This window comes from Strigops habroptila, chromosome Z (assembly GCF_004027225.2).
Source record: "Strigops habroptila isolate Jane chromosome Z, bStrHab1.2.pri, whole genome shotgun sequence".
In the NCBI taxonomy this organism is placed as follows: domain Eukaryota; kingdom Metazoa; phylum Chordata; class Aves; order Psittaciformes; family Psittacidae; genus Strigops; species Strigops habroptila.
The window spans coordinates 51,303,390-51,320,861 of NC_044302.2; the positions used below are offsets into that span (position 1 = coordinate 51,303,390).

The window sequence follows — 17,472 nt, forward strand, 5'->3', positions numbered from 1 at the left end:
GCCCCAGAACAGACCTCAGGAGGAATGGTCAGAAAACTAGCCTGCAAGGAGTTTGGAGAAAAAAAACAAGCGAAACAAAGCTCTCCAAGGTTTCAATATTCTTGGTCCCCGTCATCTGCCTACATTTTTCCCACACATGGTTTAATCAGCGTGCCGGGGAGCCTGGCTCCCTGCCAACGGGAATGCGGATGCTAACAATTTGTCTAAAGTGCAGTCAGAAATTGCAGCTAAACACAAAGAGCACTTCTGGGTTTTTTGTTTTGTTGGGGTTTTTGGGTTTTTCATTCGTTTGTGTGTGTGTATATGGGCTTTTTTCCCCTCAAAACAATTACAATCTCTAACTGCCTCCCACACCTCAGTTGCCTGAGAAACGCAGCGTGGGTAATACGGCTGTGGCAACGGGGACTCGGGTTTTACACCATGCTTCCTACCACTGGCTGGCTGCGAGACCCCCTCAGAACTGTCCCAGCAGGATGTTTTAGCCCAGACATGGAAAGTAACCCCGCCCCAGGCACAGCCTGCTGCAAGTTTCTGCCGTGGTGAGCATCTCTTTGGGAGAAGCCAAGGGTGCAGTAATTGCTGTCTTTATTACTCTGGTAATTATGCTGATAATGTCTCTGGCCATCCCAGTCCAAGCACAGTTCAGCCCCAGATGGGAAAGGATGGGAAAGGAAGACGTGTGCACCAAGAGCTGGGTATCACACATGCACCTCTGGCTTAACAGGACCATTCTCCATACCCTCCATACTCTCACAGCAGCATCCTTGTCATCACCTTGATCAAGACCACTTCTTCCCAAATGACAGGGCATGTGTCTGTACTGGAGATTGCACCCACACATGTCCAGAGACATGCATCTTGGTTAGCAAGTCCTGGTTGAAATTACCCTGAGAAGAGAAAGTGTGCTTTTTTTCACACTGGACGTCTGGGCAGAGAGGAAAAGGTTGCTGAAGCTGACTACAAATATTTAAAGAGATGGCAAACCATCTCTATTGCGCACTTCTGAGCTCAGCATCAAAAGGTGAGACGGATCAGAAAGATTATTTCTGGCTGAACAAAGACATTTTCTTGGGGTGGGAAAAGAACAACTACGCACGCACTCAAACTCACATATTTTGAACTATCTCTGTATAGAGGTAAGGAGACAGCAGGCTTCAGCTTGGCTGGGCAGAAGGGAAGGGGAAAAGGGGTGTCCTGTCCTTATCCAGCAAAGCCGCTCCCCATTCAGCAGACAGTTCACACAGACCCAGGGATGCTGCTGCCTTCCACGCTCAGGAAAGAATATTTTTCTTGGCTAACTGAAGAGTTTTCTCTGAAGGTCAGCTTACAGCACACTCTCCTGACCCCATGGCAGCCCTGACAGTGTTCAAAGTGCCTCTGCAAACAATGGGGGAATGAGAACTTTCCATCAAAAGAGCACTTGGACAAAGGAAGGTGTGCAGCAACCTTCACAAGTGGCTGTTCCTTTCTTACTAATGGATTGCCTTTTCCAAGTGATAACTGTGTGCTATTCAGTTACCTCCCACGCTTCTTCTCTACAGCCTTGTTCAGTTTTCTTCTTGCCTCCAGCTTTCAAGCACTTCTGGTCAGTCTACCCCTGAGCAAACCTTCCTTGCCATCTTTTCCACAGAGTTTTCAGTCCCCAATGCTGTATTCTGCTTTCTTCTGCAGTCTTATAGCCATCTGTACAGTCCATTTCACCTACATTTCAAGACTGCACAGCTAAAGACTCACAGTGCCTTCACAGGTGCAGACAAGTAGTGTTTGTTCTTTGAGAAAAGACGATGCTTGTGCATTATAAAAGTTTGTCCCTGAGATTTTAATTCACAGACCTTGCTTTCCCGATGCGTCCTTTTACTGTTATTCTTGCATTCTCAAGATTCATTCTTCTTAGCTTATGGCTTGTGGTCAATGACAGAGCTCCTGTATAATTTAAATGTTTTCAAATATTCCTACAGACAACCTTGCAGTTGTCTCAGTCATTCAACTTCTTGTAGCTGAAGCAAGTTAAGACTAGGTAAGAACTTTCCTGGCGCCCTTCTCCCCATGTAACTTATTTCAGGAAGCAGCTCTCTCCATCTTGCAAAATCAAGATGTTACTGATCTAGGAAACAGCAGTGTTTAGTGATTAAGCAACACATTAATAAGAAACTGGTCAATCTATTAGGTAATCAATACACTGATTATCAAATAAACACGCCTCTGTTGCTAATCTGCAATTATACTATTTTCCACCCTACTACACACAATTATAAAGCTGTTAATCTAACAGTCTTAAACCTTATGAATCACACACATCTACTATCCACTCACAAATCCATCCCCTTCCATCCCTACATGACCTATTACCAGGGTGGAAATCCTTTCCTTCCCTATGTGACCTACTACCAGGGTGGAAATCTATCCCTCTGCAGCCCACCCTCTCACACTGATTTTTCCAGACACAGGGAGCCCTGTCGGCTCAGGTTTGCAAGTCATCTGTAGGTACCCGCACTCTTCCTTTTCAGAAGATTTTCTGCCTTAGAATCATTATTTCTGTTTCTGGAACAATCCATTTGCCACCCTTGTACTTCCCTTTCTCTGCCCAAGTTCCTCCCTAGGATGTGACATGTTGCTTGATACTTTTTCCTCAATGGTCCAATTCAGCAACATCTGTACCAAAGTCCAGTGTTTCCCAAGTTGTTACTGGGGTAATCTCAGCCTTGTACAGTATCACTGATACACCCTGCCCAGGTACAACGGGCCAAAACCTCCCCACAAATTTCCAGTCCATAATAGCAACACACTACCTTATACGTTCTCCAACGCAAATCAGTTTACTTACTTAGCCTTGAATTCCTCCACCTCACCCTAGTTAAGCTCCTTGTCCCTGTGTCTCGCTGCCAAGAGCAGATCAGTAAAACAGAGACCCACACCATCTATGCACCTGATCCACCCAAAAAATAGCCGTGGAACAGGACCAGAAGAGATGCCCTAAAATGAGCATGACCATGACAGCAAACCTGGCATGGTGGCTAGCTATTGTGCAGTAGATTGTGTTTCCTAGGATGCCCTTTTTTCTGGGAGAAATGACTAATACAGTAGCTGGGATAATTTGTTTTGATAAACATTGATTTAGCAGCAAACATGGAAAGAAAGAGCTGGAACATGTGATGGTCTGACAGAGAAAAACCTCGGCCATCAGCATATCATCCCCCCACAAGCTCTATGTTAAAAGCTACGGGGTATTTTTGCCCTTTCCTTGCAATTTAGGAGGCCACTGCGGCACATCAGTGCTCTGCTGGGTAACAACCTTCTTCTTTCCCTTTATAATCTAGAGATACCCATGACAGTTTCAGACCAAACTGTGCTTTACTTTTGGGCTAAGTCACTCTCCCATGCTACATTATTTATGAAGAGCCAGAGATGTGTAGCTTCTGTGGACTGGTGGTTTCACCTGCATACACAAGCTAGCCCTTTCAGGCTCCCTTGATAATTATATTCTGTACGTGGAATCTTGAACTGAAACTGGACAGACAATGAAGAGAATATAAATGCATCTGTCTTTCACTATGCACCTGTTCTGTCATTTTGTTCTAGTTTAATACATTGTGAGCAACGTGACACGACTAATGATTCCAGGCAGAAAATCACCAGAAAATGCTCAGCGTTGACTCTGTCAGCTAGGAAGACAAAATAGGAAAAGATGTGGTGAGCAGCACTGACATTAACATTCAGACACAGTTAAAACATTCATTTCGGCTTAGAGGAAGCATTTAATACATCTTTGTAAAATACTCCCACCCATCCTCACCACTTCTTTGTTTAGTCTTTTATGAAAAAGACGTACTAATACAGGGGCATGCATGGAACCAAAAACCCTGAGTGCTTTGAAGAAACCAGGATGGAACAGCAATGAAGAAATCTGACATCCCATGGCAGAGTGTGTGTGTGTTTGGGGGGAGGAAAGTGTGTAACTCTCAAGTGCTGGAGGTCTTGCCATTCATCTAAAAGCAACATGTTGAGTCTCTAGGAGTTAAAAATACAAAGAAACAATAATCTCAAGATGGTCAAACATGCACAGAGATCTTAGTAAGAAAAAACATATCTATCTTCTTTATTATTGCCTTCAACACAAGCTTCCAGTCCTGTTGTAAAGCTTCTGCATGTCCCACCTGGTTCTGGACAGGTCCTCTTCATTAACCCTGTTACTCATTCCCTACACAGTATCCTACCGTCCCACGTTGAGCCATGTCCAACCCAAAAACTGCAAGCACAAGGCTGTTTGCTTTCTGTGTGTTATACAGCCTATTTCCTCTTGCTTTGGACAGCTGTTATTTCTCACCCACTCCCACCTCTGTCTGTCTGTGCTTTCTGTTCTTTGTTAGTGGCTGACTTCTCTGCCACTCATGGTCCTTGCTTCCCACGCACAAGGCCATCACCCATTCCCAACCTTGAGAGTGCCTTCAAAACAATCTCTTAACAGTTTTGAGGTCAATGCCAAATAATTTCTGAAGAGCTCTTTGTGGCAGCCTCCCTCTTCCAACCCATGTGCTGATAAACGTGGTTTTAACCAGTTAATTCTCTTCTTGGTTTCTCTTCACAGCTAAGCAGTGTAACTTTGAAGGCTACACACCCTGTAACAGCCTGGAGGGGCAGCCACCTCTTGCAGAAATGCAAAAGGAAGAGAGACATGCTCCAGCTGCCCTCACACAGGACTAGTATGCGCGCAGTACACGGGATCCAACCACATGCCTCATCACTCTTCCTTCAGTAAGGACTGTTTGCTGTGCATTTGTGAGGGGCTGGACCAGCCTCGGACAAATGTATTCAAGGCCAGGCTGTTTCTGAAAGGCACAGTACAAGCACTCTCCATCTCAGGAAACCTTGAAACTGCTGGCTGCCAGAAATCAGAAGGGTGCACTACAGAACGTGCTGCACGAGCTAATGGGTCTGTATCTTCCCTGAGAAGAACAGCCAGAGGCTGCTGTGTGAGCTGGTAAAGCCACCTTTATGTTCTTGTAGGAAGCAATAGTATGGACTCCAATATAAAACATTCAACTGCAGAAGATGAAATACATTTGGTTTATTTCTTTCTAAAGTTTGTACATATACATATATCATTATACATATGTGAGATCCTTCACTAGGGTTGCTTGATTTCAATTACATAAAAATTATTGGTAAGCTTGCAGGCTCTCTGTTGCCCGTAAGCAACATTTATTCCAACTTATAAAAACACAGAGAACAGAGTTATAGTCAGGAACATGGACACAAGAGAGAAGTCTACTTTATATCTCACAGTTTCAATACATCAAAGGCAAATTATTTGTCTGTATACCATAGGCTTACTTTATCAGCAATGATAAAATAGAGGAAAATATTTATATACAGTCACCTCAAGTGAAAAATAAAGCAATGTAAACTTAAATTCCAAAATATTATTTTAAATGATATAACAATATCCCCAAAAGTCCTCTTCCAAGGGGAAAAGGACTGATTAAGTGCCTTCATTTATCAGGAAATGATCACTCTAGTACCAGTAACATGAAGCAGAATAAGGGAGGGCATCCTACGATACCTGTAGAAAAAGAGTGACAACTCTGCTTCAGGAAAGGATCTCTGTGTAAGCCAGTATATATTTGAGTCCTTATGGACATCAGCAGCATGTGGAAATGTCTCCCATGAACCAGGGCTTGACTAAGTCTGCACAGCTCTGACTCTGACCACTAAGGAGTATGCTGTTCTAGCCATGCATATTCCCAGGAACAAAATGGGGTGCCCTGGTGGTAGGGCAGCCTGAAACCTGAGACGACGACCGCCCCCGAAGTCAGAACAGCAAGTTTCATGCTGCTGGAAAAGATTTTGCGATTACCTCAATGCTGCTTCACAGCAGACCAAGAAGTTACCACAAAGAAGTGAGACCGGGACTGCGTCTCTAGTGTGTTGCATGAAAAGCACTCCAGCGAGTCAGTGATGAGAGTAAACTGAGTTCAAGATTACCAGAAAGAAGGTTCCTACACTTGGCAAAAGGGATAGGAGGCCACCCAGAGGAAAGGTTTTGGAAGGACTGCTGTCAGGCCCTATAAGATCTGCAAACAAGACATGCACAGGGTGTGTGCGCATGCAAGTGCAAAAGGGTTTTCTGCACTAATACTACTAGTGTTAGTCTTCCCATATGGGTACCACACAACTATAACTGAAAATTCAGTCCCCTTTCTTGGCCTAAAGGAAACAAAACAGAAACAGCTCAGGCAGAGGGAAAATGACATTTTCCCAACTGTGACTCTGTGTGTGTGATGGTCTCACCCTCATCTTCCCACTACATCACCATGGGAGGCAGGTAACCCAAGAGACAAGCTCAGTGCCTGAAAAAGGATTACAGGATCACAGCTCACCCAAAGCAAGGTGATGGGGATGTACCTCTTCATTTCATCCTGAGCTGCAGTCCATTCGTGTCTCAGTCCTGCAAGACACAATCACTCTGGCCATCATCCGGTGAAGTACAAAGGCAATGGCTTCATTGAGGTTGCTCAACTGATTCAAGGTAACTTGCACAATAAAAGTTTTATGACTCCAGGTAGGAATCCCACCTGCAGGCTTTGCTCTCCTTTCCAGGGAAGCAATCGTAGTGTTGCCCTCACTTGAGCGCAATAGGAAAACTGCGTTTCCTCATGTCTTTTTACTTAGACCAGCAACTTGTTAGAAGCTTGTTTAAACCTCCAAAGAAAAACCTCTCAGAGGCATACAAGATGCCCAAGAGAAATATTTCAGTTCTGCTGCTCTTCTTTTCCCTGCTGATGAGCTGTACATTCTTCTGGAAATCTGTACAGTTGCAGAAACAAACCCTCACTACTGCTATACAACTCTATCTGCAGGAGACATCATAGGCACCTGTCCTGCTTGGACACTTTTGGACATGATGTACCCTTGCTGAATTTCCACAGAGCGAGGTGAACAATTTCAGAAGTAAAGCTGTGTGTTAGATCCCCAGAGCGAGATTTTCAGAAGAAGTCAGATGATCCTGGTGCAGGCATTGGCCGACATCAACAGGGAGAGAGTTAGCCTGATGTTAAGCTATAGCAGAAAATCCCACCTAGTAATCCTTGCTTAGACTCTCAAATATAAGCCTTTGCTTTTGACATACAGGACAACAGGCAGCCCCTGGTGGACAACACATGGAGACCAAGGCAGCTCAAGGGATACCCTAAATCTGCAAAAGCTCTGATGACTGTTTAACCTAATTTCAGAACAACTAGAACAACAAACAACCTAACAAAGTTTGCAGCTGCTTACGTGCTTTGACCAAAACAAGCCTCAGAAAAGAACAACAGGAGGCTTTGGAGTGCTGAGCCACAAAAGCCATACTATACCTATGAAATACATACACACATCTATAGGCATCACTTTAACATGTTCACCAAGTAATGTAAAAGCCTCCGATTGTACCTCACTCAAAGAGTAGTGATTTTGAAGTTCTCAAACTGTCAGAAACTTTGTTCTTTAAGCCAAGTTATAATCCCAGCCTCGAGTAAGAGGACACAGTTCTAATGAATACATACAAATTAAAGAACAAAAAAACAAAAGCAAACAAAGAAAAAAATAACAAAAATCCCCATACAACCCACACCTCTTCTTCTCCTACAGTCTTTCAGAATTTGAAAGCACTGAGCATGAGGTTTCCATAAGCATGTAAGTGACGTAAGACTTAAATCACTGATAAGAGTTTGCCCTGTGCAGTGTCACAGATTGGATATCATTGACCTCCCTTATTCCAGCAAGAAACTCAGGGGAGGCAGAGGATTTTGCGTCAAGCAAGTCTCCATGGCAGCTTGGAAACAGCAGTGAAACTGAAACCTTGCCTGCTTACACAAAAATACCTTCTTTCGCTGGTCTAATTTAGGTGAATTATGTCCAAGACCACTGCTATAGAGTGGCTACTAATTATAATGGTTTATGTCAGAGAAAAAATCCTGCCCTTGTCATCTGTAGCACTTTCAATCCTTTCATTGCTAAATGATGTACTTTTCCTCCATCCAAATAAACTTCTGGCCAGTACCCCAGCTGATCCCTGGCACAGATTTAACAGCAGATGCCATGGGACATCCCTCATTGTTTAAACATTTATAATTTTTAATGACTGCTCATTGTTCAAATGGGAGGACAAAACACACTTTGGGCTGGCCTAAATTTGCTCTTCATGACCATGGGAGCAAAGTCAGGTCAATGGTGCGGCCCTTGGGAAAGCTGTTGCTTGGATTTGCTAAGGGAAGTGCTCTAATAAATAATTAAAAAGGAGCCTCAAGACAGCTAACAAAGTGGATGGGCATGGTACATTCTCTCAGGCAGGGCTGAGCCTGCCTCCTTTCTCTGTTCAACTGGGTATTGCCAACAGGAGAGCAGATACTCCCAAATGGCAACCAGACACACTTCCCTGGGGACCTGTTCTCCTTGCTCTCATTTAAACCAGCCTCCTCGTAACGCGACTGTGGCACCCCTGGTTGAGGGTGCTGCTGTCACAAAGGAGAAAAGCAGCAGGTGGTAGGGACAGTTCCTCAAGCAGCACAGTGCAGGTGGAAAAGGAAGCCAGCCTTTCTAATTACCCCCAGCCCTGAGGGCAATGCTCAAACACACATTCCCCAGCAGGTGACCAGCCACTGGTATTCCTACAGTATCATTGTCCTATGCACTGGTGCTCAGCTTAGGCAGTATCATTTCTCTGGAGGCTGATAAAGCCTCTTGTAGCTGGAGCAAATGTTCATGTCCCACACGGAGAAGCTGCAGGTGAAGCAGCTCACCAGACTACGCGTATGCTGCTGGGAGAGCTCTGGGAGAGAGGCGAGGCCAGGCACACTGCTTCTGTATGCACTAAAAATACCCTCTGAAGAGCACAAGAGGGAGATCAGCTCTTTCAAAGAAATTTCTGAGACAGCTTCTTCAGTTCGACCCTCTAGGCAGCCTAGTTAACGGAGCCTGGGGACACGTGCTGAGAAGCTCTGGTTGTGCTCTGAGGAGAAATGTGGACTTCATAACTGCCCTCTTCAGAGCAGATGTGACATCCCAGAGCCTAGGGAGAGCAATACCAGGGAAAGTTCAAACCAGCAGCAAGCTGTAAGATTGCTGAAGATAAGGTGTCTATACTGCCTCTGCCTCTGCAAAAAGATGGTAATTCCGATAACCTGGATACCATCTCTCTCTGCTTGAGGGACACTGGTTGAAAATAGGTTTTCTTTTAATTATTTTAGTTTTCTACACCGCTCCCAAAGGCTGCAAGAGGTATGGCCTGATTTGCAAAGTTCCCAATTCCTTGCAAAACAGCGTTTCAAAGTTTCCCCACAGCAGGGGTTGCCTCTGCCTCTGAGACTTTCGGAAAGGAGACCAGGAATGTCTCAAGTGTCTGGTCTGAGTGTGGGAGGGGGGACCTTGCATCCCTGCAGCTAACACTAGAGGATCACAGCAGTCTGAAGCTCCGTCTCACACCTCCCAGCTATAACTGTGGCTGGAAACCAGGCTACCAAGGAGCAGAACGAGAAAGCTGTTCACAGGGTTATCCATTCAACGCAGCGCTGCTTCAGAGCAGGTTTTCTCAAGGCAAGATGGGACAGTCAAATTTTCTGGGTTTCTGCAAGCATGGAAGGGAAGAGACCTGTTATACAGAAGCAGCTGAGGTGCTAAGATGACAGACAGGAGCAGCTTGACAGAAAAGGAGGAGGAGCTGTCAGACTAACTGTGATAAGGTCAAAATTGATTTAGGGATGGAGAATGTAGACATGGTAAGCGGTATACTGTCTGCAGAGAAAAGCCTTCCCCACTTCCAAGTACATTGCCATTCACTACCTGCAGAAGCCCAGTGATTACCCTGCAACCTTTGACTTTCTCCACTGCCACATCCACCTCCTCACTGAACAGGCTGCTCTAATGAAGCAAGAACCTCACTCCCTCACCAGAGAAAGGCAAGAATACTGACTGTTTCAAGCCAGAAGAATCACGAGCCTTACCAGAAGGCACTGGGGCTGTGAAAAAATCACCAAACAATTCCAGTCTCTGAAGGTCTGCTAGTCCAAACTCCTGCTCAAAGCAGGGGTCCAGGAGAGCCCCCAGATGTGGGCAGACTGCATCCTAGGAGCAGATGGGATCAGAGGGAAAGCACTTAAGGGATGAACTGTTACAAGCCCTTAGAAAGCTTCTGGTAACCATTTACAAGTGGCTGGCTACAGATGAAAAACTGTCTGAGCCAGCGTCACAGCTGAATAGCGTTCCCCCACAGCTCCCCTGCATTAATCACTCTGCTGGCTGACTTATCTCTCTACATCAATTAAAGACACAACATAAATACTGGATTTAAAATCTGTAGTCATGTTCACTGGTCCATGCGTGATTTATCTGCAAGACACACACAAACACACAGCCGGCCCAGAGGGTCTCTTTCGCAGCTGCTGTTGAAAGAAAACCATCTCCACCAGACTTCTGCATCTTGCTGACTCATTGAGAAGAGTGTGGTTTTGGCTTCAGGAGAGTATCTCACCTGCTTTGGTTGCTCAGTGGGGCAAGAGGAAGGCAATTTTGTCCTTCTCCCTCACCTCTCTGATGCCAAGTGCAGACCCAGTGAGGCCCTCTCCTACCTCACCTCCCTCAGCCAGGGAGAGGAGATGGTCCAGCCCCTGGAAGGTGAACAACCAGCAATGCCTCAGAGCAGGATGGGTCCTCCAAGACCTCTGTCTGCATCTTTATAGAGAGGATACAAAAAGCTGTATCCTTTCCTTGCATCCCCCCCTCTGAACGAGCAGGCAGAAGCTTTGCCTGAGCAACATTTGCATGCTGCAGCAGGGAAGATGACAAGGAAGGATGAAACCTCCCAGCTTCACTGACGCAAACCCTGGCTTGCACACACACACACTCATGGTGGTCTGCCAATAACTCCTGTTCGCACTGAGCACCCCCGGAAAGCTGCAGGCTGCGCCGCTGATACCAAGTTCAGGTGCATGATGAGTCCCGGAGGAGGGCTGGAAACCAGCAGAGTATCCTCACGCATTGCAACAGGAGCTCCAGAGTCACTAAGGTCAAGCTCTGATCTCTGCTAAAAACAAACATTTCAGCAGAAAGGCAGAGCAATGCAAAGCCATCTGGCCAGACTCTCAGTGGTGCCACCCAAGCAGATGCACCACTGAGACCTTCTCAGAACCTGTCCCCAGCCTTTATTATACCATCTACATGCTGCTTAATAGATGATCCTATTCCCAAGGCAGTCCAGAAGCCATAGGCATTCACAACAGGATCACCTTTTTCTCTCAGCTTCTGAAATGCGCATTTTTGCATGGGTGCTTGGGATGACTAGAATTTGTAAAGCAATGGAGCAAAATGGCATTAATTAAAACTTAAGCAGAACCTGAAAAATCCTCAGTAAATTAATCTGCATGCCTCAGCAGTCTCACCAAGAGTGCTCCAAGCTCAAATGTTTAATGACTAAAACACGCATTGAAGGAACTGCATTTGCTAAGCCCAGATGAGACTTTAAAAAACAGACCCTAATCCATTTATAAGTACACATGGAAACAGAGAATAAAAAATGAGAAAAAAAACCAACCATTTCTGCAGTTCATTTTTGACTTTTCTTATTGTTTCAAATTATCTCCTTTGCAATGACTTTGAAGAGGAATTATCCTGTTTCTGTGTCAAAGCTGGGCAATGCATTTTACACAAGTAATTTCTTTAACTGCAGTCTAGAGCAACCAGAATATTTTTAAAGCTGGAGGAAAAAAAAAGTTAAATGTCACCTCTTTGCCTTTTAAAGCACTGCACTCCATAATCACAAGAGGTTTGCTGGGTGTATTCCGGCCTGTGTTTGAAAAGCTCATCTGGACAACCCCACCCTGACAGCCAACCAAGGCCCGTTTACAAATATGCGCATTTATTTTTTGTTTCTTCTGCATGCTTACTAACACTGTCACCTGTAACAGGACAAGTTTTCTTCCCAAATGTGCATTCAGCATTCCCTAAATGAATTTCTTCTACTCTCTCTTCGGCTTGTTTTAAACCACTAGAGCATGATGAACAGCTGCAGGGATCTGGCTTTGTTCCCCTTCGTGAGCTGTTGATCTACCACACTTGATTAATTCAAACAATCCCTCCCAATGAGCACTATCATGCACCTGTCTGCACCGAGTCTTTTAACACGGCATACTGCACCAAATCACTTTGGCTCCAAGCAGCAGAAGGCATCTCTCTTCTTCAATAAGAGGACTGCACGTTTGCTCCACTGTAGTAAGCATGCACAACTTCTAGCGCGATGCTTTCTGTTCAGGACTCTGCAGTTTTAGCAGAGTTAGGGGCCAGCCTCCTGACTTCTATCAGTGGCAGACACCAGATGTGTCCCAGCATCACACATAGGAACAATCCCTCTGGTTTTGCTGCTGAGCAGCAACTGCAAGGATCAATTTGCTTCACCACCTCCCGCACTTGAGAGTGCAACGTCTCCGTCACAGCCAACAGTGAGCACAGCACGCTGAAAGCTGTTGCACGGTGGTCCTCAGTGGGGGAGGCAAGTCATGCAGTGCCTGTTACGGTCCTTCTCTCTTTGATCACTCCCTGTCCTGCACATGGAACTGGCAGTTCAATAAGCTAGACTAATTGACTTGGACCCTTTGGCAAGTCTGGCAGGGCACAAAGCCACTCAGGTGGTAATTTTTTTGATGTATGGCCCTTTGACTACTTGGGCTGGAAACATCAGTGTGTTTCTGAACAATCCTTGCATTGATCTTGACTTCTCTTTAGGCACTAAGAATTACATCCATCAGAAAAGGCTGCCCTGTGTCTGGCACAATAAACAAAAGAAAGGCTAGTTTGGTTGTACTACACGTAGGGGAAGGGTGATGCAAAATGGGAGAGACCTGTCTGAGCTCACCCAGTGGGCCAGTATCAAACCTGAGGTTAAAACCCAGGGTGTTAAGTATCAGGTGAGCCAGTGCTCTCTGCAGAGCCACGATGCCACGCAGACAAGAGGGTCAAGAGCAGGAAAATGATTTCTACATCATCTTTCTACTCCCTGTGCTTGAAAACTGATGGCCCTGAGGGATCTGTGGCACAAACCAGGGGGCATTCAGTTATGAAAAGCTTTACCCATGGTGGTCTCTCCCTGTTCTGCGCTCCTTTCTGAGAGCCTGGTGCATGGTACGCAGGACCTGCAAGGTGGGCTGGTTCGTGGTGGGTAGAGAGTAAGATCTGCCAAAGCTGAGGCTGCCTTGTGCTGGCCTCCACGCACAGAGCAGCCAGGGTGACATCAAAACCCAGCCCAAAGTGAGGACATCTGTCCCCTTCTCCAGTCTGCACCAGCCTCTTCCATCTATAGGTGAGCTAAAGCAGAAAAATGGAGAGCTGAGGAGAACCCGTTACTGAAGAGAAAAGGAAAAGGGCTCTGTCACTAGCAGAGAAATTACAAACACCTATCTGTCCACACCGACAAGGAAACTCCTGGAAGGGGGAGCATCAGGGAACAATACATCATAAGGCTCTATATAGCAGCTAAGTGAGAGCATATAATTAAAAACTACACAGAGGCCCTTTGTCTTTAAAATACAATGCTAATGGCTGACATTTACAGCAGCCTCCTCCACAAATAAACTTAAAGCCCAGGTAGGCATTCTGACTGGGAGGTCAAGAGATCCCTCATCTCCCTGACTGCAGAGACAGCACAGGTTTGGATACCCCCCAGCCTGCTAACTCAGGAGAAGGCTCTTTGCTTGTGAGAAAGCAAAAAAATTATTCAAATGCTGCATTTGAATCCCAGCATTGCCAGAGGTTACCAGGTTTCACTCCTTCGTGCTCGTGGGTCCAGGGTCAACGCAATAATGATAAGCAACAATGACTATTTACTGCTGCTATGTACCAGTACCAACATGCTTCACATTGTCAGGAAGCCAGTGTTCCCAGCACCCCTAGCTCTAGCCAGCCTTCTGCAGCTGCCTGTTTGCACAGCTCTTCTCACAGCTACAGCTCTCTTCCACAGCACTGCAGCATTTGTCCAGTTACTTTTCCCACCCACCACGTCGATAAAGTGACAAGTGACTTGAGAGATGAAAGCCACGTGCCGATGCGAGGAGATAAATGGGGAAGAGACAGAATATACATTACAGCGCTCTACCCCTCCCCGAGCTCCTTTAGAAACAGAACAACACAAGAAAGTCCCGATGCTTCAACTGCTAAATGATAAATTAACGAAGCAAAGCAAAGCAGGAGCAAAGACATCTCCCACAATCTGCACAGAAACAGCAAAAATATACAATAGAAAATGTCACTAACACCCCATTCAGGCAGATGCACTTATTCTTTTTTTTTGTGAATGACAGGTTATTAAATGGAAAAATTTTGAACACCGGTACTTTGCTTCATGGCTGTTCCCCTTAAGTGACCTTCTGCTTAATGCTGGGTGTTTCTGGCCTGTAGTCCTTCCTCTCCGAGATGTTGCGCTTCACCTTGGCACTAACTGGAGACTCCTGGTTCAATGAGGGACTCGAGTGGGATTTCTTCAGACCTGGCGCATCATTCTCTCCTCCGCTCAGCAGATCCTTCACCCCTTCTTTCAGGAGACTAACGTAAGTCTCATAGCGATTTTTCTGGGAAATTAAAAGAAAAACCTGAATCAGCCTTCAAAAAATTCTGTAGAAGCACTTGAGATACCATATGCATAACTTAATGCTTTCTGCTGGCCTTGAAGGAAGTCAAGAGCCTAATACAGATGGGAACAATGGTGCCTGATGTGGACATGAACAATGGTGGGTAATGTAAATTACACTGTACAAAAAGGATTCGAGGCAGGTTGAGCCCAGGAGCGCTGTGCAATTAGAGACCCTCAGCAGCAAACAAATCCCCAGTGCTCTGCTGAACAGTGGCTTTCAGCTACTTGAAGCATATAAGGATTTCCAAGTAACAAAGCCAAGCGAGAGCTTGCTGACTTCAGTCACACTGAGTCATATTCTGTGCTCACACATACCGAGATCTTACGTGCCCCATGCAGGGATGGAGAAAGAGTGCAGAAAAGTAAGGGACAACAAAAGTCCTGCTCTGGTTTGCTACAGCTCTCCCCTGCAACCCTCCACTCGCACCAGCAGGTCCTTTTCCTTACTTTAGGCCCGGAGCAGAAACCAAAGCAGGGCACTCCTAAACTCAGATTGTACTGGCTTGGCCACCACTGAGCTTGTGAGAGGATGCTTTGCAAGACCAAATTCTAACAAAAAGAAGCAAATGAGGGGGCTGAAAGCAGCAAGGTATGTTTCCCTGACAGGGCCACTCATGGTGAATGATGAAGGTTGCTTTCTGTCCAGACATCTGTATTTTACAATTGCAAAAAGTTCACTCTACTGTGCCCCACTTGTTCTGTTCTTTGGAGTGGAGCTATCCCTTTCCAAGGGGAAGATTTTGCTCTGTGCCACAATACCATCTTTTTGCACAGAACATCTTGGCAACCAACAAAATGATGGTACATTAACAGAAGACCTCAAAAACAGAAGCTGGTGCAGGAGGTCCTGAGCACAAAGCAACCCACCTCCCAGGGATTTGTTTAATAATGTGCCCCTGACATCCACTAAAGACATTATGCAGGCATTGTAATTCAGATGATCTCAGTGGGCTGGGGTCAGGGATGGAAGTAGTAAACATCTATACTGATTGTTAATTTATATTTCAAAGTGGCAAAACAGCAGCCAAACTATTATGTACCTGACAGAGGAAAAATTGTTTACGAAAAATTCTTCCAATTTATAATAAAATAATAAAGTTCTGGTAATAACAGGAAGGGCAGGAAGTCAAAAAACTTGGTAACTGCTTTGAAGTGTGGAATATAAAGGGAAAAATTAAAAACAAGGAGAGAACGTGACTGGGTTTCCAAACAGTCCTTTGAGTAAACAAAACCACATAGAGGAGGATCATAAAAAAATCCACCCAAAAATTAAATAAAAAGAAGCATTCTGATCAATTCCGTATCTGGAACTCCAGCTCCACAACACAAAAGACAAACACATAAAGCAGGTAAGATATGTCATTCAATAAAAAAGGAAATGGAGAAATAGCAAACAGAACCCTTATGGTGACGCACTGGGCTGATGAACGATTCAGCATGCAACGAATGGGACACCTCTGAAAAAGAAAAGGCAAGCCAGTGCTCTTAGCCTGGGATCAGTGTAACATTCATCGGGGGAGAGGGACTTTACCACTACATGGACTTCCACTTTTTGTTGGTCCAGTAAACGCCACCAGAGTCAATGGACCCCGCCATTCAGAATGGAAATCCAATGCAGTTTCTGCCCAGCAAGTCTGCCAGTGGACTTTGTAGGCCCATGATTTCTATTGCAATTAAGCAATGCATTTGGAAGTTTCTATTTTGATTTCAACTGCAACAAGCTTGCTCTTTCAGTGATCTGACATTTGAAGGTAGGTATTAAAGCTGGTGGAAAATTTTCCTTAAAAGAAATTAATCTGGAAAATTCTGTCAAGAAAGTAAACCACAAAACTTAAAAAAAAAAAAGTTAAAGAAAACTATTCAAAAGCTTCTGCAACGTTATCGCTGAAGAACAAGGGCACATAATAAAGAGGAGATGAAATAGCCACCCCTCAAATTTCTATCTTCACCTTTTACCTGACAGCACTCAAAAGATCTCTCTCAAACCATTAATTTGCTCCAGTGAGCAACCATCATCTGGAGCAGTACTTGCCCACATAGCAAGCAAAGAGAAATGTTCCTTCCTTTCTGTCTACAAGTAAACAGATCAGCAAGAAGAGATGCTCCTGGCTGCACCCCTGAAACAGGCATCTGGTTCACCTGCCCTCAGGGGGAAACACCATTTCACTTGTCTTTCATCCAGAATAAGAATGAAGGGAACACTAGTGGGTATAAGAAAAAAGGGAATTGCAAGGGCCTGCAGAAAAGAAATCTGGTTTCTGCTTTTCTAATGGGACTATTCTGCTTCCTTTGGGACTCAAAGGCCCTTTTGATGTGCTTCTGGAGATGTATCATCATTGCCCTTTGTACATGGATGCCAGGTCTGGTCTGCAGCCTCAGCCTGAAAGAGCCAAGTACAAGATACTGCCTCACCTGCCTCTTGCCCTTTTGCTTTGACCCAATACAGTAAGGTCTGTCACCACCTCCTGCCTCATCCTGACAGGATTGTATTCTGAAGGGAAGGTGAGGAAACCCAAAACCAGGGGAAATTTCCCATTCAGGATTTTCATACAGCTCACCTTTGGTTTTGGTTTTTTGGGGTTTTTTTACTGCCTGTTGGTAGTTCAGCATGGCCTGCGAACTTTGTGCCAAGTGTGAAGGTAACACAGTATTGCATATCAGCACCTTGAATCACCATCATCACCTAGACATGCATTCCTGCAGTGCCCATCACATATCTGAATTGCACAGTTCAATTGCTGCTCAAGGCTTTCACTAGGGAAGAAGGCAGCTTTTGTTTCCTGGGCTGTACTGGTTCTGGTTTGTACTAAGGTACTTGAGAA

At 45.2% G+C, this 17,472-nt stretch overlaps 1 protein-coding gene across 3 annotated transcripts in view; it reads right to left on the reverse strand.

The window, feature by feature from the left end:
- Nucleotides 1-5,045: 5,045 nt before the first annotated feature.
- The window catches only part of PSD3 (pleckstrin and Sec7 domain containing 3), a 112,031-nt gene continuing 99,604 nt past the window's right edge, over nt 5,046-17,472 (reverse strand). For all 3 annotated transcript variants that reach the window (XM_030470601.1, XM_030470602.1, XM_030470603.1), the window contains one exon: nt 5,046-14,588. In XM_030470601.1, coding sequence (XP_030326461.1) covers nt 14,376-14,588 — 213 coding nt within the window. In that variant the 3' untranslated portion in view covers nt 5,046-14,375. The remainder of the gene's footprint in view (nt 14,589-17,472) is intronic.